The following is a 26,206-nucleotide window of genomic DNA, read 5'->3' on the forward strand; positions in this document are numbered from 1 at the left end:
TGCACATTCATGTGGAGGACGCCGGGCCCCGTTGCAACCGTACCGGTTGCAATAGAATCTGGAATTGGGATCTTATAAGTAACATTAAGATTAAGCAGTTCAGTGGTACAATGCAGAAATCCATATTTTTCTATGATTCTCCATCAGTAAAAAGAAACATAGTATTTGTGAGTTTTTCCCCCATAGGGTTTGGTACTATTGGAAGTCATAGTGTTAAGTAGAAACTTAGAGCCAAAGTATCAAAATCAAATACTACAATATTAGGTCTTATATTTATAATAGGCTTTGGGATCTCATGGAAACGGAAACTGCGAAATGGCTGTATTGTGTGAGATTTTGGAGCATTTTCCAATGGTCTTATTTTTATTTACATGTAATTGCTTTTTATTGGTTTATTTTTTAATGATTATTTAAGACTTGATTTGTTTTGTTTTGTTTTGTTGTACACTGCCCAGAGACACATTCAGAGAGGGGCAGTTACATAAATCTGAAAGATATATAAACCCTCCTCTCACAATCATATATACTAGCAAATCAAAGAAAGCAATGCTGTTTATTTGGTAAATGATCAGCCAAATTTGATAAAATACTAGGATAACAAAGATAAAACAGATAAATATGTAACATACTGTATTTTACTACAGTGATGTGTTGATTGCATGTGCATGTGTAAATCTAAGTTATTGTAATCTATGAAGTGTATGTATGTACATATACATACGTACATACATACACACACAAACACAAACGCACACACACATACATACCTAAAACAGGTAGCATGTATTAAATGATTCAGCTACTGAACTGATAAAGGGTTTAGAAATTTTCTGGCCTTCCTGGTAATCTATGTACCAGGAGCAGAATGTAAGCAGATCTGATTTCCCTGTAGAATTTATAATACTATTGCATGCAAAATTATTTTGATGCCTTGTCACCACATGGTCACGGGTAGTTTTGCTCAGTTAATGGGGTTTGGGAATATCTACCTTGGTAAGATGTCTTTGTTGATAGCTTTGAAAAATGCCATTCACAGCTCAGGAAGTTAGGTTTTGGAAAGAGATTGCTGTTTCCCAAATACCCTTATTAATCCAATCCAACACCTGCAATGTTAGAACATACTATTAACTTAGTCTGAAACTTCACATCCCTTATTCTTTGAGCAGTTGTTCGGTTTGGTCATATCCTAAAGAAATTAGGAATCATAGAAAGCCTTATAATGCTAATATCTGCTCTTCAGTCGCTTTCAGGAAGAAGAAAAATTGTCTGTTAAAATTAGAAGGGTCAGCCAATGGAAAAGAACTGGATTTTCAGGCAGTGATTTAAGCCTCCTTACCTGGATTGCATTTTAGTGCTCTACTACCTTGCACAAAAATACACTCCACCCTCTTCATGGCCTTTCTAGATTTTAAGCATGCCGTTGACTCTTCTTGAAGATGTTGCGCTTCTCATCCAACAAGCTTCTTCAGGTCTTCTTTGGAACAACATGACCTGGATGACTGAGAATCTCCATAGACATGCCTTTGACTCAATTTCCAGGAATGCCCCTTGGGGAAAAATTAGAAGCCAAACTTTTGACAGGCATTTCCTCTTTCCGATACAGAAATTATATTCCATCACCACCCTAAGAACAAGGTGCAATATCCAACAGTTCTTCTCTGACACAATAGGTGTTCAGAAAGGAGTGTGTAGGATTTGCACCTCAGTTCAGTGGTGGACTTTCTTCATAATCCAGGTTTCTATGTATCTAAACTACCAGGGTACAAAATCCCTATACTACTTTTTACTGATCATAAACTATCATAATGCTAAAAAGAGCAATAGCAGCATTATTTTGGTATTGCCTGCTTCTTAATTTTGAAAAATCTAAAATCCTGGTCTTTGTTAGAAGCCATCCACCTATTCTGGAAATTGGAGGAAATTACTGCATTTAACATCTTAGGGTGTTTTTCCACTCTAAAGGCACCTGGAACCTGCATGGAATCACGTAGTGAAGTTAGCGCTTAGATCTAGAGGTGCTATTAAGCACTTCGTTCACACAAGTCAAGAACAATCAATCTCTGCAAGCATTAAAACTTTTTAAGGCCAAACCACTGCCCCAAATCCCTTATTGTGCAGAAATAGCAATTTATGCAAAGAAGAATGAAGTAGAAGCAATGCCAATAAATTTTTTGAAATCAACCCTTTCTGCTCCCAATGGAACAACGAACACCCAATAAAGGCTCAAGATGGGAATACCTGCAATCCAGGTAAAGGGAGGAGGATGATAAACTACTAGCACATTAAATTTGCAAGAATCTGCAAAATGCCCCACAATGAACGTATGAACGCCATGTGAAGTTGTATATAATAGAAGAAAAAAAAGCATATAGTGACTGATAACATTTGCAACATGGCTTTCTTGGTTAGTAAAGCCAAATGTGATGGGACTATGGAAATATATTTTGCAGAAACCAGGAAAACAAATGGTTTTGGATTGTTGGCAGCCTCTCAATTTAAACCTTCTGGGCTAATCAAACTGCAAACATAATATTCTGATAGGTAGAGCCTGGATATGTAAGCATGTCTGCATTTAAAACAACCTTACAGCTAAGCTTACTATGATGTATGAACCCTCATTTGCGTGTAATGTTGCTATTACATTGTGGCTGGCATGCCCAATGTGCATTTATGTTTAGGCACAGTAAGACTTTATGAAGTTATAAAGAGAATGAACTTTATATGGAGGAGGGGGTGGGAAAATATCTAATTATTATGATCAATTGCTTTGCAACACTTTAAGAAGCTTAAAACAGCTAACTCACATGAGCTTCATTAATCTTCTACAATGGAAGTTTTCAGTCTTGAATGTGATTATGAACTACATTGTTTCCCATTTTTAAGCCATTTCCCTATACAATCCCTACATAACTGAAGTTCACTATGCTATTATTGATTATTCAATACGAATTTAAAGATTTTGAAGAAATGCTGAAACTAGACTTGTTTTTTACTTACTGAAACCTGAGCCAAGAATTTATGCAGTGATTTGACATAAATGAAAATTAAATTGATTTTTAAAAAAGCAATTAATTGCATAAAGTATTTTTGGAAAGATATGGAATTGCAAAGCAATGTTCTTTATTCTAATTGCTGTTAATTCCTTATAGGCATGCCTGATACATTAATTTAAATTACAATAATAAAAGTATGTGTGTCTAGAGATTCAAGTATACCTGGAGAAAATGACATCATTAAACTGCACAGACCTGAGAACAGTAGAAAGATTAGCTACTTTCCTCTAGCAGCAGTTATGTTACCCATATATTTCTTTCAACATAATTTCTTAAAATAATCTAATTTAGAACGGGGTGTAAATGATGTATTTGAACACTAGTTCCAATTTGCTTGAGAAAACTCCTTTCTTTTATTGGTGGGTACAATTCCTCTGATGCTGAAGTTTTGAATGTCGATACTGTACTACAAGTATCTGGAAAGACAACACCCATCATTAAATCTATCTTATACTTTGCCTAAGTCCTGCCTATGTTTTGAAATGAGAATGATATTCAAGGTTTCTAGAGTTTTAGAAAGTACGAAGCAGGTAGCAATTTTAGATATTCTGGTTATGTGAAAACATGCTCTTCTTCCTGGTCAGAGCTGTCAAGAACTTAAATGATATCAACGTGTATTGTTATGATAAGTAATAACTGGATATGAATATTGAATGGTATCCATGAAAGGAAGATTAGAAACCCTTTTGGATTATATATAAAGGTTAATAAAAAAGAATTAAGTTAGATTCAGTAAAGTCTTGATTATTAGGGGGGAAAATTATATGATGCAGGATATAGTCAAACAAAGGAGGGATAATGATAATAACGTATATATATATATATATGTATGTATGGGTACAACATAAGTAAATGAGATGTAAATTGCAAACAGGGATTTGGAAAGGATTAGAAAACTTGGTTATTAAATATTATGGATGTTTAGTTAGAATAGGACATAAAGATTTAGCGTCATTGGAGGATTTTAGAAATAGTAAATGAAATGCCAGTATGTGGTTATGTATTAAATCTTAGTATGCTTTATGATGAAGGACGTTTAAACAATTATAGTCAAATGAAAATGGAAGTATGATGACGGTACCATGTATAAATATCTGAGTTAAAATACTTGAGTTAATATGAATTATGCTTGATGACTATGGAAGAGATGCACGAAAGCCTTTTGTAAACAACTGATACACTTTCTACAGTATGTAAAGAAGGAAGATTTTATGTGTTGTGTTTGTTTTGAAAATAAAAAAAACTTTTATAAAAAAAAGAACTTAAATGATATCTGCACAATGGACAATGAGCTTTCCTTGTCCTCCCAAAGTTTAAAAAGTGTCTGTATAAGAATGCCTTGATCTCTGTCTCAATGGAGGAACAAGCTCAATGTCTTGGATGAATATAGGTTGATTCCTGGAGACAGAGATTAATGTAATAATTTACCAATTTATACAGAGAAACAAGTCTTTCTTGAATATGTCTAAGAGGACGAAATCTCCAGGAATATTTCCAGTCTCCCTGCTGAGGAAAGAACCATAATGTTTGTTGCATTTCAATCTTTGCTCGAGGCATTTGTCATAAAAAAAACCCCACCTGTGGATATGGTTTCATTTCAATATAAATTTAAGAGAATGAAGGCACCTTGATAGCCAAGTTCAGCCATGTATCAGGTTTGAAAGTATTCTTTATTCCAAACATTTAAGCAGGGGTGGCTTCAAAATTTTTAGCAAGGGATTCTCTGCCCGGTTGCTGTGTGGGTGTGGCTATGATGGGCATAGCCTAGTCAGTCTCCTGCACCACGGTGGGGGAAAGGAGAGTTTTTGTTTTTCCGGGCTCTAGAGGCTTTCCTCCAACCTCCAGGAGGGCAAAAACGGCTTCCTAAGGCTCTGGAGGCTGAAAACTTCCCAAATTTCTGGTAGGTCCATTTTTCGCCCTTCCCGAGTCTCCATGTGCGCCCTGCACTCATCTGCATCCAAAATGGCCGCATGAGGACTCCTGGGAGGGGAGGGGTAGGTGGGGCCAGCCAGGAGTGGGATTTGGGGGTCTCCGAACTGCACAGAATCTTAGCTAGAGGTTCTCCCGAACCCCTGCAAAACACTAGCAGCCCATCCCTGTTTTAAGCGAATTCTACTTGAAACTGCCATGGCTACTTTAAATTTAAGCATAGCAACACTTTCCTGCTTGGGAAGGCAATGAAGGATAAGAGGCATTCTCTCCAGAAGCTTTCTCAGAGGACACCCACTTCAATCTTGCCTCTGATCTGTGCTGCCTTTTCTGCCTGAACTCTGCCTTTCACATTAGACAAGGAAAACAGCAATCCTAACCTGTAAGCAGCATAAAGTTATTTCAGTAATTGAGGTGAGCGCGTGAGAGTATGAGCCAGTGAGCGCTGTAGAAGATATAAAAATATTTTGAAAAGATATACATGCTAGCAGTTGTATGGATTTGCCTTTCTAGTTGATTTTTGCTAAAAGGAAGATATAGCAATCTCACAACACATTAAGGCAATTTTATTTGTTTGTAGCATGCTGTAGCATACTGTGCATACTGTGCAAGTAGCCAAAAGCCATAATTCATACCTCCATGTGTTGTATGAATAATTCCAATAAAAAACTCAATAGAAAATAGATTTTAAAAACTTTGCTTTTCACTAGAAAATGAACTTTTCCATTTTCTTGTTTGCTTACAACTTTGATCTGTGAATTTACATTATGAATTACACAGTTCAACTGCTGTTGTATATATGCAAAAAGCCTGGAAGTTATTTGTATGTAGTACAATGAAGTTATAGTATTCGCAGTGGTCCTTTGCTTTCCTCCCCTAAAAAATTATCATTAAAATTTCACCAGCATTTACTCAGGATAAATTGTGGTTAGGATAAATTAAAAATAAAAAATAGCTGTAAAAAAAGATAATGTTTGAAAGGAAAACTATTAGAAAATAATACTTGATATTCAGCAACCTATTGCATCAATATTTTATAGCAAAAGAGGGCTATTAACTCTGCTAGAAAACTGACTCAAAGGACCTAGCCTCTCTCAGAAGAGTCAACCCATCTGCATTTCCGCAAGTAGCAGCTAGCAGAAAGACCAAATAGGGTCAATTCCGTCACTTCCGTAAGAAAACAGCAATTTGGGACTTGCCTTCTCTTTGAATACTTTCCAAGTTATCTATTTGTATTACAGCTGCTTCAGCCCTTACTTTTCTGCATTGGGGTTTCTTTTAATTGATGTTTATTATCAGACTCAAGTATAGGGTATCAGGATAATATAGCACTCGCTTTCTCACAGTTATTTTAAAGCAATAAAGAGGAACTTGGAATGAAGGGAAGTCGGCAAAAATGTGATTCTCAAGAAATAAAACATACGTATCCAGCAGTTTCAAAAGTCCATGGTTTCTATACATAGGTTTTAGACAATTAAATTTTGGACCGGGAGGCCTTGCGCACAGTCACTCACGCGCTGGTGACGTCTCGCCTGGACTACTGTAATGCTCTCTACATGGGGCTCCCCTTGAGGTGCACCCGGAGACTGCAGTTGGTCCAGAATGCAGCTGCGCGGGTAATTATGGGGAGATCGAGGTTCTCCCATATAACACCTATCCTGCGCGAGCTGCACTGGCTTCCTGTGGCCTACCGGGTGCGCTTCAAGGTGCTGGTTACCACCTTCAAAGCGCTCCATGGCACAGGGCCTAGTTACCTGCGGGATCGCGTCCTGCCCCATACATCCCTGCGACCCGTCCACTCACACAGAGAGGGACTACTCCGGGTGCCGTCCTCCAGAGAGTGCCAGAGGGCAGCGCCCAGGAGTAGGGCCTTCTCTGTAGTGGGCCCCACCCTTTGGAATGACCTCCCCCCAGACATCAGGACAACAACCGACCTTCGCTCCTTCCGTATGAAGCTGAAAACCTACCTGTTTCGACTAGCTGACCTGGCATAATACTACAACCTCTCCAGCCCAGGGCATTTTTAATTGGTAATTTTAGTTTTTAAGGGTTAATTTCACTGGGGTTTTAACTTTTTTAGGTATTGTAACTTATTTATTTATTCTTACCTCCTCTGTACGCTATATAATACTTTTGTACGTCGCCCCAAGTCCCTGTGGGGAGAGGGGGCGACTAATAAGTTCAAGTAATAAATAAATAAATAAATAAATTATATTCTCAACATGTTAAATAAATAATGTTAAGTTACTGCAGAGATTGGAAAAATGTGATGGATAAACGAGAATGATCTCAAATAATTGGGGGTATGAAAGAAAAATGTTTGGAAAATCAATCCAATTATTACTACCAGCTTAGGAAAGTTCTTCATATCCACATGGGAAATTGATTAATGTTTTGCACTGCTAGCTCATTAGTACACTTCTTCAGGCTGGTGATTTTTTTAAAATAACATATAATCATTCAATGTTTGATTCTACCCTTACCATGTTGCTAAATTTTCTGCAAATCAAAGAATTGTTGCATTAAAAGAAATGGACACTTTCTCAATCTTTGCTTAGCATTTACTCGTTTTTACTATTTAGAAGAAGATATATGTTAATGCGAAGTAATCAACATATGAAAATTATTTCTTTTTTTTCTTCAGATTAGAAAACAATATACCATAAACAGGACACTTTTGGAAAAAGGCACATTTCTTCAGAGAAAACATTTATTGGTTAGCTACACAAATGGCTGCTTTGTGATATGATTCTCCAGTTGAAAATAATTCAACTAAACCAACAAATATTCATTTATCCATAGTATGTAGCATAATATGTAGTGCAAATCTATATTGGAGTGATTCAACTTGACAGTGAAGACTCCTAAATTTAAAATATACTTAAAAAGACCTTTTTATAGCATATTTGAGTAGGTAGAAACTCCCCAAAATCCATTGTGAAAGGAATTTGAAGCACATCCTACTTCTAATTCCCTGATCAGGATTTTTTTCTTAGAACTGTTTAAAGGAGTTAAATATTACAGGGACTAGACTGTAACATCTGGTTTACACTTATGTTTAATAAGTGTGACTTATTAAAAGGGACATCTTTTATAAATAGAAATAGTTGCAATGCATAAATTAAACACAAACTTAAAAATTGCCTTTTAAAAATGTGGTATCTCCATTTCTTTATTTATTTTTTTAAAAAAGGCTTTCATAGAATGTTCTTAAAATGTGGCTTGAAATGGAATTCTAAAGTCATAAAATATATTAAGTTCAGTATTTGACAACAAGTAAATCCCTGGTTAGCAAAAACCAAAACCATAACTTTCCTACGTTGGAATGCTACTAAAAGCTTGGTATTTTCAAAATTTGTTCCCAGATTGTTTAGATGAAATCTCTAATATCAGCACAATACAGTATCTTGTACCCACGATCCTATAGGTCCATGACGGCGAACCTTTGGCACGCGTGCCAGAGGTGGCTCACAGAGCCTTCTCAGTGGGCCAGCACACCATCGCCAGCTGCTCTTCTAGTTCCTGGTGTGTGCATGCATGGCGGGCAGCTGGTCTTCGGGTTCCAGTTTGGGCACTCGGTGCCGAAAACATTCGCCATCACTGCTATAGGTGAATGGCAATACTTTCAGAACCATCTGTCTCTTCCTATGCCTCTCTCACTAAACTTTCTAGTTACTCTACGAACAGCTGTGTGGACTCTCCCTCATCCACTAGTTTTCATCACACGCTACAACTGTGTATTTAACGGCAATACTGAAAGCAAGGTTGTCAGTGCTATTTAATGGGTTTTCTAGGCTGGGAAAATTACATTTCCCTCAATTCCTTGTACCCAACATGCAGCACAAATGTAGGTGAGAGAATTTCAGTAAATAGTAACAAGGTTGGAAGAGGCTTGAAAATTATGCAAATGCAGGAAGCTTAAAATTCCTCTCCAGCTCAGACCGGATGTTGAATATTTTCCTTTGGGTTAATATTTCAAAGCCTACAAGAAAATTGGCTTGTTTTGGATCCATCACTAATTGGAGAAGTCTCAAGTTCTGTTTCTTATAAACAGAAATAATTCTTTTTAAAAAGTCACATTTTCAGCATATGTGTTTGATTATAAAGTAACTCTTTGATTCTGCAGTTTATTACTAACCAGCAATTAGAGATACAATTATCTTCTTTTTATTCGCGGATCATACCTGTAAATTAAGAAAAAGTATGTAAATACAGATTACTTAAGAAATCTTTAAAATTTATGTTGTGTTCAATAAATAGAACCTTAAATTGACAAATGAGACAATTATGAAGGAATAAAGTAATAAGAAACCATACTAAAATATTAAATGAGATAAAGTAATGTAGCAATGAGGAAATCTGACTACAGTCAAACAGGTTACTTATTAAAATCCCTATATAAGCCATAAAGGATCCTGGGTGACTTCAGTCCTACCATAAATGTATGGCCTAACTAATCTTACAAAGTTTTCACAAGGTCAAAACAGGAGGACTGGAGGAATATCTGAGATCATTAAAAAGAAGCAGAAGAATGGCAGTAAACAAGCATTGGAAGTTTATCAATATTTCTCCTGAAATATTTGTTTGACCAACATGATGAAACCATGCAGGCTGGTCACATTGGGTGCTCTCAGGCACAAAAGAACAAAAATACCAGGTCTATACATGAAAGTTCAATTAAACTGATTAATTGCTGTAACCCTGTGATGGCAAACTTATGTCACACGTGACAAAAATGGCACACAAAGCTATCTCTGCGGGCACACCAGCCGTTGTCCATTGGTCTTCCGGGGGCCAGCGCACCGACCAGCTGGTCTTTGCGCATGCGGGAGTGCAAGAAACTGGAAGAGCAGTTCCTTGATACGCATGTGCACGCCATGAGGCCCAGCTTCTGATTTCCATTATGTGCATGCACGCAGGCCAGCTAGTCTTTGCGCACACATGCTTGCCAGAATCCAGAAGACCAGGTGACCAGCGTGCATATGCTGGGGAGCTGCTCTTCTGGTTTTTGGCGCTCCTGTGCGTGCATGCACTCGGTACCGAAAAGGTTCCCCAACAGTGCTATAGCCTATGCACAAGAATCTTTTCAAGAAATGGTTGAGACTAATCTGCTCTAACTGTTTAGATTTAGATAAGGGTCAACAGTACTCAAGGACAGTTGGACTTAGTTCACAAGTTTCATATATTATATCCTTCATAATTTCAACATAAAACCGAACATAATTTAACATTATCTTTCCAAAGTACAGATCTACATCTATTGTCCAGGAATATGTAAAATTCCAAAGAAAACAAAAAACTACTGTATTTTTCGGAGTATAAGACGCACCAAGGTTTTGTAGAGGCAATTTTTTTAAATAAGTTTTTGCACTTTGCAGACCTCTCAAAAATGGACCATTTTCGCAAAAACGGGGCCATTTTTTTAAAAAAGGGGTATGAATAGCCTTTAAAAGGATTGTAGAGTGCTTCTGGGGGGTGGCCACCCCTCCCCAAAACAAGCAAACAATGGCCAATTTTTCACAAAAATGGGCCCGTTTTTCATCAAAAAAGGGGCATGCATAGCCTTTAGGAGGCTTATAGAGTGCTCCTAGGGGTTGGGGGGGGGGAATTGGGCACAAAAAGGCCCGTTTTTCGCTCATTTCGCCCAGCCCCCAGGAGCTCTCTGCAAGGCTCCTAAAGTCTATGAACAGCTAGTTTGGTGAAGGGGGCAGGGTCTAGGGAGGCAAAAAATGCTGTATTCAGTGTATAAGATGCACCCAGATTTTCAGCCTCTTTTTTGAGGGAAAAAGGTGCGTCTTATACTCCGAAAAATACGGTATTTATGGTGACTGCTTTAATACTCTGGAATAGTATGGAATTCAAATTAGCTAGCCAATGAATTGTCATACAGGAAATTATACTCTCTACTCATACTTGAATAGTTATAGAGGTTTAAAGCCCCAATTCACTTAATGGAGAAAAAAATGGTACCCAAAATTAAGGGAAAATCAGTAAGGAAAAATAATAATCAAGAATAAAGCATACATGGCCAAAAATCTTTGGTTTGAAGAAACAGCTACACATTTCATATATTTATTTACATAGGCAAACTTACTTATATAACGCTGATCATTATTGGTTCGTCAGGACAAAAAAAAAGGAATTGTGTCATTTCACTAAACTGCTCAGAAGAAAAGTGTCACTGACTCCACTATTAAAAATAAGTTTCTTACCGGAACAGATCATCTGCAAGTGATTCCTCTCTTGTTTGACAATTCTGCTCCTAAAAAAAAAGAATGTTTCTTAAAGAACGAGTAGCAAAAAAATTTACTATAAATTTTAAATAGAGACATTCATAAATAATATCCTATGCTGTACAACCACAATGCTATTTCTGTTCACAATATTTCCTTCCTACTACAAACATAGGCAATATCAAGCCTTTCCTAAGGTTGAGGAAGGGAAGGAGCGCAGGGAAGGATCACATAATCTCCCTCTGATTTTTCATAATACTATTACTTCTATGCCAACATGCCATCCTTGCATGTTGTGTACATCAAAGATTCTAATAATTTCACTCAATGTTCTGTTGTGTTCAGAAAGAATAAGGGTTTAATAAAAACAAAATTCTATAGATTTTTTTAAAGTGTGTTTTTTACTTCTTCTTTTTTAGTTCTTGTAATTTTAATAGTTCTTATGTTTTATTTAAGAAATAATTATTTTTATTGTATTGCAAGCTTCCCAGAGTTGCTTTGGATAGCAAGATGGAGAGCATATAAATGTAATAAATAAAATGGGTTCCTAAGAATTCTTAATTACAGCAAGTACATCTCTAAGAATCATGCACATAAACATCAATCATATTCAAGGATCTTTTATATAGTTGAGATTTGCTATTTTCTCAGAGAACATTGTATCAAACAGTACTGAGAGTGCCTAGATCAGGCACACTCAAGAATTAATTTAGTCTCTGAGTTCCTGGAGGGGCGGGGCTTGATGTCGCAACGACACAACATCTTGGGGCTCCAGGATTTCTGTCGATATCTGTTTCTGGTTGATCCCTTTGGACCTAAACTGTTCTGAAGGTACAGTGATAGAGAAGAGCATGTCCTGCTGATCTCAGGGGGATCGCAAAGCCCCTGATTGATCCAGGAGAAAGCTCTTTTTGCCAGCTACAAGAGAAGCAGCCAAAATGGCTGCAGAAGGTTGGGACAAGCCTCTGAAACAGAAGCAGTACAGGAGTGGTGTCGAAATGGTGAGAAAATGTTTTATTATTAGAGAAGAGAAAACCCAAAAGATTGGAATTTAAAATAAAATTGAAGACAGAAGAAAATAAGCGGTGAATTAACCCTAGTTTAAGACTATCGTGTTATCTTTTCTACCTTAACTTTGTTTGTTTTCTGTGGATGGACTTTTTACAAATGCCTCTTATTTTTAAACTGGACTGTCTCTCTTTTTTCATTCTTCTATACTTTTTCCATTTTTTGTATTCATGGATTAAAAGCTTCTTCTCTCGTACGGCTTCGACGGAACGTAATTTTTACACATTTTTCCCCTCTCTCGGAAATTGGTGTTTACAGAGAGAGGCGGAAACAGATGGAAAAGAGGTAACACTGCCATCTAGTAGCTAGAGGCTTGGCAATATCTGATAAAGCTATAAGCTTTGTTTACTGAAAGGCTCAGTGGAAAGCGTTTTGTTGATACAGGTGTTCCTTTGAAGGAAGGAGAAAGCTTTGATTTGAAAAACTCCACTGAAGTTGTTTGACCTAAAAGTCTCAGATGTTTTGGCAGTGTTTATAACCTGGAAAATGACACAACGTGAAGAAGAAAAGGCACTAACTTTGCAAAGAATTTTCTTAGAAATTCAAAAAGTTTTAATAATTACAGAGAGAATTGAAAAGAGACTTGAAATTATAGATCAAAATACAGAAAGTACAGGGACAGTGATGAAGTTTGAGGACAGTGCTGAAAAAATAACAGAGACATATGAAAGTGATAAGAAAATTGTTGACACTGACAGCAAACTGAGAGTGGAGGGAAATGACAAGTGTGAAATACGGAAAGGAGAAATCGATGAACCGGAACTTTACTTCGGATGTCAGAAAATAGATGAAGAAAGGAGAGAAAATTTGGCAGAAATAACGAGAGTAATCTCGGCAGAAGCACTAATGATAACAAAAGTTAAACTGATAAAAAGAGCAGATAGAGGGTTTCGAATTCCTGTAAGACATGCAATGAACAACAAGTTCTTAAGAGAAGTCCACATAAGACTTATCAAGAAAACACTTAGAATACAGACTTTACAAATGGCAAGAGATATTGGACTACACTATCTCTGGAAGGATACAGGATGATGAAATGTCACAATAAATTTTAGTTAAATGTAGTTAAATTTTGAGTGCTATGTACAACATAATAATAGCTATAGTGAAATAAATGATTAATAATGATAACAAAGCATGTATATATACTAAATTGATAATATGAAATTTTATACAATACTGTAAGTGAGGATTATGGAGATGATGTTGAAAAGCTTTGTATAAAAGATAAACATTTTTATATAGAATAGAACATAAAGATGTAGTATGACATTTTATTACATCATCCTGGATGATTTCAGGATGATGTAATAAAATATCATACTATAAATTTACTTTAAATTTAATATGCCTTCTGTTGAAAGGATGTAATAATGTAATAATTATAATAATTATAATAATTATAACAATTTGTATACATGTATATTAGATTGATGATACTAATAATGGGAAAAAACATGGAATTGAAAATTATTAGAGAATGTTATCAGTGCTAAAATGATAGAATGACTTAGAATAGGAGGAAGCATAATAACAATCCATACAAAGGTATCTTGATTGTCAACATGTGAATTTTGATAAAATTCAAGTGATGACTATGGACAGGACACAGAAGATTTTGTAACCAATCGACACACTGTGTATAGTTGAAGAGGCTTTTATGTTATATGTGTTGTGTGTTTGTGTTTGTCTGAAAATAAAAATTATATTCGGGTCTTTTCCTGTGTAAGATTGAGATTGTCTTGGCAACGTTTCGGTGAGGTCTCACTCGCCATCCTCAGGCGGGTGTTCAAATACAACAAGCCCAGCATACCTACACAGTCTTGTCTTGTTGTATTCGGGTCTTTTCCCGTGTAAGACTGAGATTGTCTTGACAACGTTTCAGCGAGGTCTCACTCACTATCTTCAGGCTAGGTTTTGGGCTTAAAGTGTGATTGGAGCTGCCCTCTTTCTATAAATCTTGGTGGGGGTATGTGGAGTGCTGGCTTTGTTTCAGTAAGTGGAGTGATTGGTTGTGTGGTTGTATCATGATTGGTAGATTGGTGCTGATTGGTGCTGCTGTGTGTCTATTGTTGTTTTGTGTTGTAACAGCCTGGGTGGTGGGTGGGGCTCGTTTGTTGACTAGGGCTGGTTTCCAGATGTCTGGTAGGCAGGAGGTATCGTCACACTTATTCATGTTATGGGGGTGTTTCTCTATTTCGATAGCTTCCATAATTATTCTCTTGTTGAAGTGTTCTGTTTTGGAGATTAACCTGGTTCCTTCAAAATTAATTTCATGTCCTATAGCTTTAAGGTGCTGGAAAAGGGGGGAAGTTTTTTTCTTTTTTTCTTACTGCGTTCTTGTGTTCTGCGATGCGTGCATTTGTTCTCCTGTTTGTTTGTCCTATGTATGTTGCAGGGCAGATTTTGCATGGTATTTCGTAGACTCCTTCGTTTTCTAGCTGGATTTTGTCTTTGGGATTTCTTAAGATGTTGGTTATTTTTTGGTCAGTGTTGAAGGCTGTCTTGATATTGTGTTTGTGAAGAATTTTGCTGATTTTATCTGTGGTGCCTTTGATGTAAAAGAGGAGGGCGATGCCGTTGTCCTGTTCTGTGTCTTGGTTTTTTGGGGGAGTCTCCCTTTGGATTAGGTTGGTAATTGTTTTTCTTTGGAATCCGTTGGAGATTAATACGTTTGCGAGAGTGTGTAATTCAGTTTTCAGGTGGTCTTTGTCGGCTAGGCGTTTGGTTCTGGAGATGAGGGTCTTGGCTACAGAGTTGATCTGTGCAGGGTGGTGATGGGATTGTGCATTTAAGTAGCGGTTGGTGTGTGTTTTTTTCTGGTAGATGGTGTGTCCTAGGGAGCTATTGGGGTTTTTTGTAGATTAGGACGTCCTGAAAGGGAAGTTGGTTGTTTGCTTCTATTTCCATAGTGAATTGTATTTTGGGGTGTAGGCTGTTGAGATGTGTGAGGAAGTTGTCCAGTTTTTCTTTCCCATGTGGCCAACATATCAAGATATGTGCATACATACATACATATACCCTGTTTCCCCTGAAATAAGACCTCCCTGGATAATAAGCCCAATCAGGCTTTTGAGCGCATGTGCTAAAATAAGCCTTCCCCGAAAATAAGCCTTCCTGAAAATAATGCAACACAGCAGCAGCCATGTGGTGGCCATGCTCGCTGGCTCCTGCACCTCAAAAAGAATAAGACCTCTCCAAAAATAAGGCCAAGTGCTTATAAGCCTCCCCTAAAATAAGACTCTTGTCTTATTTGGGGGAAAACACGGTACACACACACACACAAACCACACACTCACCACACACACACACCTTAAACTCTCTGAGAAAAGTTCGAATACAGGAAACGGTAAAAAACAAGGTAAGAAATCAATATGTGCTACAAAGTTGTATCCTTTTAGAAAAGCTAAACAACCTTTTTCGCAAAAGATTTTAAGCACTAACAATGTCAGTGGTGTTTATATTAGATTTTTTAAAAAAATATTTGTATTTCCTACCTCCATTTCTTGTCTCAACCAATCTTCCATGTCAGGGTTTCTTCTAGCATGATGAGCTATCAGATCTGATCCTCCAATAATGTTTGGAAGCCTCCCTGCCCCAGGATAAGCTATCTGTCCAGGAAAAAAAAAGTGTATCCGTGTGAACAGAAATATTAATTACTGCCCATTGTTTGAAAGCAGAAGAACATAAATGCACATTTGGAACTTGCTTCATTTATTTCTTAAACAAAGTAATCCAATACAACATATGACAGGATGAAAAATGAATCGCTCCACCAGCCCTATGAATTTGGGACCGTAACCCAATGCTGCATCATTTCAAGCAACAATATTTCAAGGTTTTCTAGTATGAATTGCTCAACTCCTGGCCCTACCACAAATTTCTATGAGATTTAGGCCTGGACTTAACTTTCCAAAACAATAGTAGACCTGTTAGTTTGGGATCACTATCTTGCTGAATTACTCACTTACATTTCAGCTTCAGCTGATAGACAGATAGCCTAATACTCTCCAGTAAAACTTTTGATGTAAAGCTTTCTTTTGCTATGGTAAATCATCCAGGTTCTGAGTCAGAAAGGTTTTCTAAGGCACGTTTCCCATATATCACAAACACTTCTTAAATCAGAAAAAAACCCTTTAAACGTGAAATATGGTAGAGGTCAGTGGTGGCTACCCTTTTTGTCATCACATGCCAAAGCACGCACACCCATGCACAACAATAGGAATGCGTGCCCGCACCCATAATGCAATGCGTGCATGACACCCCTGTGTCCCGCCCCCTGCACATTCGCGTGACACCCCCTCCCGTGCTCCCTCCACGCATGTGCACACGACCCCCGTGTCCCATTTTTGGCCTTATACTCCTCCCTGCAGCTTCCTGGGACCAAAAGTGGGCCATGGGGGGGGACTCTACACCCCCCACACATGTGCACTCCCCCCTGCCCCCTCACATGTGCGTGCCCCCTGCGCATGTGTGCACATCTTCATTTGCCCATGCATGCACAACAGAGACCCCAAAATCAGCTGGCCGGCAGGAGACACACACATGCACGATGGAGCTGAGCTGGGTGACGGCTCGCATGTCCTCAAAGAGGGCTCTGTGTGCCACCCGTGACTTGCCTGCCATAGGTTTGCCATCGTGGGTGTAGGTAGTCCTTGATTTAACAACCATAATTGAGCCCAAAATTTCTGTTGCTAAGCAAGACAATTGTTAAGTGAATGTTGTCTCATTTTACAACAGTTCGTGATACAGTCGTTCAGTTAATCTCTGTGGCTGCTAAATTAGTATCATGGTTGTTAATTGAATCTGGCTTCCTCATTGACTTTGCTTGTCAGGTTGCAAAAGTTAATCACATGAGTCTGGGACATTGCAATTGTCATAAATATGAATCTGTTGCCGAGCATCTGAATTTTGATCAAATGACCATCTGCCATGGCCATGTTAAAAATGATCATAAATCAATCTTTTCAGTGGTGTGGTAACTTTGAACATCTACCAAATGAATGGTTTTAAATTGAAGACTACCTGTATTAGGTTCTTGTAGGAGGCAATATTAGATTTCTGCCAAATATAACAGCATTAATCTGTGACTCAAAAGTTATACTTTTTAAACAAATTATGTAGTCTGACAGCAATTTTCTTAATGAAATTTCTTAGTGAACGGTGATTTCCACTCTGATAATCTCCTATGAATCCCATTTTTACCTATAATTTTTTTTGGTGGTAGAATTACAGATTTTAGTCAAGGCAACAAGACAATAAAATTTCGGGAGGGTTTTGATTTTTTTTTTTTTAATGACTTCCGGGATGACTTTATGCTGTGCCTTTGGAGTAATTTGGACAAAACCATCTATGAAGATTTATTATTCTTTCAAATTTTCTTCATCCCAGGACTGTGTCTCTGACAATAGATCCGCTGAGTCCCAAAACTTATCCTGCATTGTAGGCAATGCAATGCCTTTTTTAAAACAGAAAACTCCTAAAATTTCTTTGAGTAAGGCCTCTACAAATGTTATGGTGAGAACTTCACCTTGATGAAGAAAGCAAAAGTTTGAGGGATTACCAATTTTTGATATTATTTGTTCACTAAAGCTCCTGTATATGTCAGCAGCACCCACAGCAATATCTCAAAACACTTTTGCATATGCCAACATTCAGAAAATAAAAAGGAGGCAAATACTTTTTAAAAATTACTAATTGTCCACATGCAAAATCAAGAGAGGAATAAAACAGGATTAAACAAACATTCTTAAAAATTAATATTCTGAACAAGGCACCCTTGTTACAATATACAAACCTTTTTAAATTTTTTAAAGTTGGTCAGATGTCCGTAGTCTGAATTTGCTTGAGGACTGATTTTCCTTGGTTGAGTAACAACCAATGATCTAAATTCCATTAGCAAAAGTTTATTAGGGAGATAACTTGAAACATCTCCACATTTGCCTGGATTCTAATTTAGGGAGAGAAAGGAAGAACAATTAGTAGAGGTAGTCTAATCAAACTTCTCTATCATTAATGAAATTACCAGAAATACTGTATGCCCTCCCATTCTGGGGTTTATATCCCAAATCAATATTTCCCCAAATTTTGTAATTAAACCCATTTTATCATGAAACATTCAAACAATGTGAACTCATATAAGAATCATGTGCTATGAAAACTTCCTAATTAACTAATTCATCAAATATAAACAGGTTTTTTTTCCTTTTAAAAAAATCAGCATTGTGTGACAAATTCACTCTGACAATTCTTGATCTTTTGAACAATTGGGAGGTAAAAATATTACATATTTTACATGCAAAAAGGGAACCAACCATCAATGTTGGTACAAATTAGGGAATCTTTCAGATTTGGGAAGCTACATATAACCCTTCAGGCTCTTGATTAGTCACCTCTGATCTAATAGTCTCAACATTTTCTTTGTAATAGACATTTTTAAAAAATCTCCTAACAGTCCCTATGAAAAATAAAATAAAATGGATCTCCTTTTATACTCAGAACTCTCAAATGGAATAATTACTGTTTGATAGCCTGACAAATAATAGCAAATGGAATAATTACTGTTTGATAGCCTGACAAATAATAGCAAGAGCCAAAAAAGGAGAATATTTGTAGCTAAGGGTTGAAATGAAATGAAATGAAGTTTTTGGTGGTGTCTGAGCTTGGTTTTTTTCTTGCAGATGTTTCAATACCCAAACTAGGAAACATCATCAATGCTAGTAATTAATAGCATGAAAGAGTCAAAGAGGCAGAAACCACATGACATATTTTCTTAATGCTACCGTCAATATTGTTTTGGGTAAGAAACAGTTATTTTAAAAGTTTTGCTTAACAGTTTAAGTCTTTTTTAATTTAAAAATATTTTTCCCTTCTATATTCACCTTTTACTAAACTTATTTCTTGTATTTACATCCCACCTTCCTCCAAAGGTCAAGGCACCATACATAGCTGTGCCCTTTTATTTTCACCATAACCCTGTGAAGTAGCTTGAGATTAACATGAATATAATCCTTAGATCTAAGTCAATTCTTACAGATTCTGGTGGTTCTTCTTTGATTTCATCTTTCTGGGTTTCTGCTGGAAGGGATTCCTCATTTTTCCCCTGTTTAATGGAAAGATATATTTGTACAGATAGCCCTTGACTTATGACCACAATTGAATTTATGTTGTTAAGTGAGAAAATAGTTAAGTGAGTTTTGTCCCATTTTACGACTTTTCTTGCCACATTTGTTAAGTGAATCACCGCAGTTGTCAAATTAGCAACATGGTTGTTAAGTGAATCTGGCTTCCCCACTGACTTTAGCTTGTTAGAAGGTCACAAAAGGTGATCACGTGACCCCAGGACACTGCAACCGTCATGAATATGAATCAGTCATATCCAAATGTAAATCACTTGATCATGGGGAAGCTGCAACGGTCATAAGTGTGAAAAATGGTCATAAATCACTTTTTTCCATTGTAACTTCGAACAGTCACTAAACGAACTATTGTAAATCGAGAACTACTTGTTTGTATTTGTAGAAAATCTGTGTTAGTCCTATTATTATCACTTAGGTTTATATACCACTTTTCCATTAAAAGATCCCGGCAGGTATAAATAGTACACCCTCCTCCATTTTGTCCACACCTAATCCTATGGGTAGGCTGAGTTAAAACCAACTGCTAAAATCAACAATGGATGTAACTTAACCTGGGTTTTCCCAGCTCTTCTATAATATGTGAGTCATCACCCTATAGCCCCAAGAGGATTTATTTCATGTATCGTAGCTCATGTATAACCACCATTCTCTCTCCTCCTTCTTCACTTTACAAACAAGATACTTTGAGGTTTTTAAAGGTTACTATAAAAAAGTTAGCTTTCATTTATTAGCAACTTGACTTAAAAGTTGCTGCAATTGCAACTATATCATAAACGTGAGAACAGTCAGGCTTATTCAGGCCTGGCAGATATATCCCCAACTCTTTATTAATTATTTATTTATTTATTTATTTATTTATTTATTTATTTATTATTTATTTATTTATTTATTTATTATTTATTTATTATTTATTTATTTATTAATTATTATTTATTTATTTATTTATTTATTATTTTTTATTTATTTATTATTTATTTATTTATTCATTCATTTATTTATTTATTATTTATTATTTATTTATCTATCTATCTTTATCTATTTATCTATCTATCTATCTATCTATCTATCTATCTATCTATCTATCTATCTATCTATCTATCTATCTATCTATCATCTACCTACCTACCTACCTACCTATCATCTATCTATCTATCATCTATCTATCTATCTATCTATCTATCTATCTATCTATCTATCTATCATCTATCTATCTATCTATCTATCTATCTATCTATCTATCTATCTATCTATCTATCTATCTATCTATCTATCTATATCTCTCTCTATATATATAATAACCAGGTATTTGCTTTTATTTAGGCATCCTCCCTTTACTAGCCCAGGATTCACTGTTGCTAGTAGTAGAAACAATTCAAGTATAACCATTGATGCCATTAGTATAGTCCATGAATGCATTCAAACCCTTTCTAAAGCTGCCCATATTTTGATCATCACTAATCACTAGAATTTAGAATAACAGAGTTGGAAGGGGCCTTGAATGTCTTCTAGTCCAACCTCCTGCATTTCAGACAAATGGTTATCCAACACCTTCTTTAAAACGTCCATTGTTGGAGCATTCACAACTTCTGGAGGCAAACTGTTCCACTGATTAATTGTTCTAACTGTCAGGAAATTTCTCCTTAGTTCTAAGTTGCTTCTCTCCTTGATTAGTCCCCACCCACTGCTTCTTGTCCTACCCTCAGGTGCTTTGGAGAATAGTTTGACTTCCTCTTCTTTCTCATGAAGTTCCCCAATCTTGAACTATTCCATTGAAAAATAATTATAAGAATCTTTCCTATTTTAAATAATCAATTTTTTAAAAAGTCCACAAGCATTTTAAGACAGAAAATCATGAATCAGCCTACACTTAAGTTCATGAATTCAGGGGAAAAAATGCTTGAATTATTGCACCCGAGTGTACTACTGTGATTTAAGATGCTTAAGATTTATTTGACCACAAGCTGATATTTTGTGTATGTGCGTTTGTGTGCTTCCCTGGAATGCAAATATGTAATTGCTAGTTACATTACATTGCGGAACAAAATTAAGGTATTACATGCAAGAATAGATATATGAAAGGAAATTATTTAAATGCTAACTGATGAATATAGTAAAATATCTGCAACTTGAAGGAATTAATATATGAATAGATCCCATGAGGAAAAGCAGATCTTACCAAAAACCTAGTGGCTTCTATTTTTGTTTCTTTGTTTCTTAAAGTGGTTTCATTAAGATCCACTTTCACTTTCTTCTTTGCATTCTGAGCGTTTTTCACATCCTGATCTCCTATATTCTCTTCTGGATCCAACTCTTGGCTTGCAAATACAAGTTCTAAAGAAGCTTCATCTTCTTCCACAGGATCCTCTATTTTCTTTCTCTTCTTTGACGCAGGCATTTCAAGAGGGATACTTTTCATTCCTGTTTGCTTTAACTTGTTATTTTCCACTATTGAAGATTTTCTTGAGTCCAAGCTTGAGTCACTTACTCCTTGTGATGCTGCACGCTGTCCTTTTTGGGAATCCACATTATTTTCCCGTAGCAAAAAAGGTACAGATGGCGTTTGATGGGAAACCTGTGATGACTTCTTTTCCATCTTTGCATGTTTTGATAATGGTGTTTCTAATTCCTCGTTCCTTTCTCTTAAAATAAAAGAGAGAGAGACTGAGAAATTGACCTTAGTTTAAAATATCTTTCTAGTCAACAATAGATAATTGAACAGGTACAGTTAGAGCAGTGTTTCCCAACCTTGGCAACTTGAAGATGTCTGGACATCTTCAAGTTGCCAAGGTTGGGAAACACTGAGTTAGAGGGCCTATGGATATTTCAACAAGGAGGTGTTTACATTTAATCCTGCTTTACAAGCAAGACCAACTCTAAATTCTACCAAGCCCCGATCACTCTGTAATAACCAATATTGGAATAAATATCAAATAACAGCTCCCTTTAAGATCTTAGGAACTAAGTTAACTAACATAAAAATAAAGATTAAGAAAGAGAACTTTTTTTTAACCCTTAAGAATCCATTGTGAGAAAAAGAATTAATGTACCTTTTTTTAACAGTGGTCTGAAAGTAATTTTTAATCGAATTGAGTTGTTGTGAATCTTCCGCTCTGTTCCTGCTATGACTTGAAATTCCAGAAGATAAACATGCTACACTGGCAAAGTCAGCTCCGTGTGTCTTCTTTAGCTGGGGCAGGATTCTGTCTCGGTTTACACTACCTGTTCCTTCTGGAGTCTCCCTAACAGTCATTATATCCTGTGACTGGATTACAGGCTTTCTTTCCTCTTGTGATAATTCCATACTGTAAAAACAAACAGATCAGAAAAAAATATTAATCAAAACTGAGGTAAGCACACACCTTGAGCTACAATCCACAGAGTCCTGGAAATAACTGAAGAATTCTAAATTGTTTTAATATCTAAGAAAATGTTAACACAATACAAAACTGCCGGGTATTTTGAAGTCTTATCCCTATTTGCCTCTTTACTCACCCTCAATGATTTTAATGTTTTCCTATTATCTAATATGAGGAAAAGGCTATTATTTAAGACTGTATGCTTGCATGCTATTTCAAAGATGATGTGATATTCAAAACAATTAAACTTTTAGTTTAATTGCCTGTAAAGGGTATATAAAAATACAGAATAAAATACATATATTTAAATATAATCCAATTAATATTCCATTCCAAGTATAGGTTGCTATTTTATTTATAAAAAAGATCTTATTTGCTGCAAATAACTAACTTCAACAACCAATTCCTATGCATATATAGCATAGTATACATTGTATACTTAGATGTCCATCCACAATTGACTATTTATTTACTCATTTTCTATAACTGCCCATCTCAGCCAAGTTATTCTGGGTTGAATGAACCACACAACCGGATTCTCCTTAACAGCAACTTAAATTGTTAAAACAATCATTTGAAATTGCCTCCAGAAGTTGTGAATGCTCCAACACTGGAAGTTTTTAAAAAGAGATTCGACAACCATTTATCTGAAATGGTATAGGGTTTCCTGTCTGAGGACGGGGTTGGACTAGAAGACCTTCAAGGTCCCTTCCAACTATTCTATTCTATTCCATTCCATTCCAATCCAATCCAATCCAATCCAATCCAATCCAATCTAGTCCATTCACAGAAGTTTCTACACTACACTAAATCACACACAATATAAGATGCCCACAATTTCTTGGAATTTGAAAGAATGTCCTTTTTCCTTAGGTTTCAAAATGTGATTGAGGCGGATGATGAAGATTTAAGGGACATTATGACAAACCTTTTGGCTGAATATATCAAAAAAGACAAACAACAGATGGGGTGGGACATGGACCTGGTTTATAGAGTAAACTCAGCATATGCTAGAACACATAACGTTCCAAGGGAGGTACACATTAAATTCCTTAGAAAGTCTACAAGAGATGAGATTCTGAGTTCACAAAGGGGGCAAGCACTAAAATACCAGGATAGAGAAATAGCCATTCTGAAACAGATCCCCAAGAAAGTGAGAGAGAAAAGAAAAAACTATTTGCTACTAGCGAAGAAATTATACCAGAAAGGGGTATGGTTTAGATGGCTGATGCCTGAAGGTATGCTAATATTCTGGGAGGACACAAGAGTCCGAATCAACACAACCACAGAGGCTCAGGCCTTTATGGAAAAAAATAAAGCCCTCCTAGATAAACCTGATGATACTACACCAGACACACAGGACACGGGAGGGGCCGGAGCTCTGCTGGCGGGGGGAGAAGGGGCAACATCGAGAAAACTCAGATCACAAAAATGAACAAGAAAATCTGTTTGATGTAAAATGATTGAAATTATTTGAAGATAAAAGTTTATATGCTGACAAAGTACTATTAACTTGTAATAATCTAATGTATTAATAAATGAAAAGTATGAGCACGGGGGGAGGGACCACCTCCGGCATATTGTAACTGCCAAAATTTGTAACCTATTCCACTACCCCTTTCCTTGTTTATTTTTTTAAAAACCAATAAAATTTTGTTTAAAAAAAAAAAGATGCCCACAATTACTGAAGAGGTAAGAAATTATAGTTTTGGAAGCAACTAAAAAAATTCAGAATGATAATTTACAATAATGTGTCCATCACTTCATCCATTTCTGTGTCAGCTACAAATGAACTGATGTCCTCTTGGTTGGAAGGCATTGTTGTTTCCTCCACTGCTACACTCTGAGACTGACTCAGTTGGGATGCTAGGGCAGCAGTTTTTATATCTGCAATTTAGATATGAAGGTAAAATGAACAACCATTTCATCAGTTATGCTAATTAAATTCATGTAATTCTAATGTTTTATGCTTATTTTTATATACAGTATTATGTTACAATTTACACTCATATTTGCTCTACAGAATACAGAATGTCTACATGTTACTAAGTAAAAAATATTAAACATGTTATTCCTACTCCCAATGAGGTTTTTGTTCTATATATAGTGTATCTTAGTCTTAATACTGCCTCGAGTTCCTGAAGGAAAAGCAGATTATAAATCTAACAAATTATGGTACGTATTTGCAACCCACAACCTCATGGCAGCTCCCAACATAAATCAAAACATCAATAATAAAGTCCACTACTATTACTGTAAATCATAGCAAGCTTCATATCTGCATCAGTACAACGTACCAGTTAATAGTAATACCAGGAGGTATTCAGATAATGCAGGTGTGATGTAGCCCATTGTTTTATTACCTTAAACACAGGCAAATAATGGGCTCACAGTAAATGCGATCATTTGCAATGGACTAAAAGGTGTTTAAAAAGATGGGCACTGCTTAGTGCTGCAAAATCAAAAGGCACATACTTATTCTGCATTTTTTTTCGTGAAAAAAAATTAGAAAAGAGAAAGACAAACATATTTTGGAAAAAGAAAGAGGAAAATTATAAACTTCAGAATGCGAATTTACAATGACAGTAATATTTGCTAGCATTCCACACGAAGGTCTGCATTCAAACACTTGAATTATCTTTGATTAGATACTCAAGATATCTAATGAAACTTACAGAATTACCGGTATGATAACGTGAATAAAAGGAGTGGCTGCTGCTATATAAATATATCTGAACTGGAATTAAATCTTGGGCTAACAGGCTTTATTCATCAACATCTACCGTGTTTCCCCGAAAATACAACCTGTCCTGAAACTAAACCCTTGCGACATTTTTCGTGTGCGCAAAAATATAAGCCCACCCTCGAAAATAAACCCTCTGGACAATCCCCCCCCTCCGACCAGGCAGAGCACCGCTCGCCGACCTAGCGGTATACCGAAGGCACCAAGCCACGGGAATGAGGTGGGGGCAAAGGTGCTTGTGTTGCTTGGTGCTTTCGGGGTACCGCTAGGTCAGTCAGCGGCGCTGTGCCCAGCTGAAGAGGGGGGGTTGCTGGGCAGCTGCTCTCTTGCGAGTGGGCTCCCGAAGAGCCGGGCACAGCCTCAGGGTCGAATGGCTGTGTTGTGGCATCCATCCTCCGTACTTTGAAAAAAAAAACCAAGCGACGGACGGCGCCAGCAGCGCAGATGCCCTTCGCGCGAGCGGGGAGCAGAAAAGCCGCTGCGCAACTCCCCTCTCCAGCCATGCAGAGCCCCATTCACTCACCTAGGGGCATTCCGAAGGCACCGAGCCGCGGGAGGCGGAGGGCGGCGAACAGGCGTTCGCATTGCTTGGTGCCTTCCGGGTACTGCTAGGTCGGTCAGCGGCACTATACACGGCTGGAAAGGGGGGTTGCCGGGCGGCTGCTCATAAGCTTGGTCACCTCAT

General features: G+C 36.9%; 1 protein-coding gene across 1 annotated transcript in view; it reads right to left on the bottom strand.

Annotated features, from left to right (window-relative positions):
• Window positions 1-8,153: 8,153 nt before the first annotated feature.
• The window catches only part of NBN (nibrin), a 35,983-nt gene continuing 17,930 nt past the window's right edge, over window positions 8,154-26,206 (bottom strand). The window contains exons 9-16 of the mRNA XM_081950832.1: window positions 24,524-24,665; window positions 22,470-22,724; window positions 21,599-22,061; window positions 19,317-19,385; window positions 18,081-18,233; window positions 15,781-15,894; window positions 11,195-11,244; window positions 8,154-9,166 (exon numbers count right to left, since the gene is read on the bottom strand). Coding sequence (XP_081806958.1) covers window positions 9,139-9,166; window positions 11,195-11,244; window positions 15,781-15,894; window positions 18,081-18,233; window positions 19,317-19,385; window positions 21,599-22,061; window positions 22,470-22,724; window positions 24,524-24,665 — 1,274 coding nt within the window. The 3' untranslated portion in view covers window positions 8,154-9,138. The remainder of the gene's footprint in view (window positions 9,167-11,194; window positions 11,245-15,780; window positions 15,895-18,080; window positions 18,234-19,316; window positions 19,386-21,598; window positions 22,062-22,469; window positions 22,725-24,523; window positions 24,666-26,206) is intronic.

This window comes from Natrix helvetica (assembly GCF_964273705.1).
Source record: "Natrix helvetica genome assembly, chromosome: 4".
In the NCBI taxonomy this organism is placed as follows: Eukaryota; Metazoa; Chordata; class Lepidosauria; order Squamata; family Natricidae; genus Natrix; species Natrix helvetica.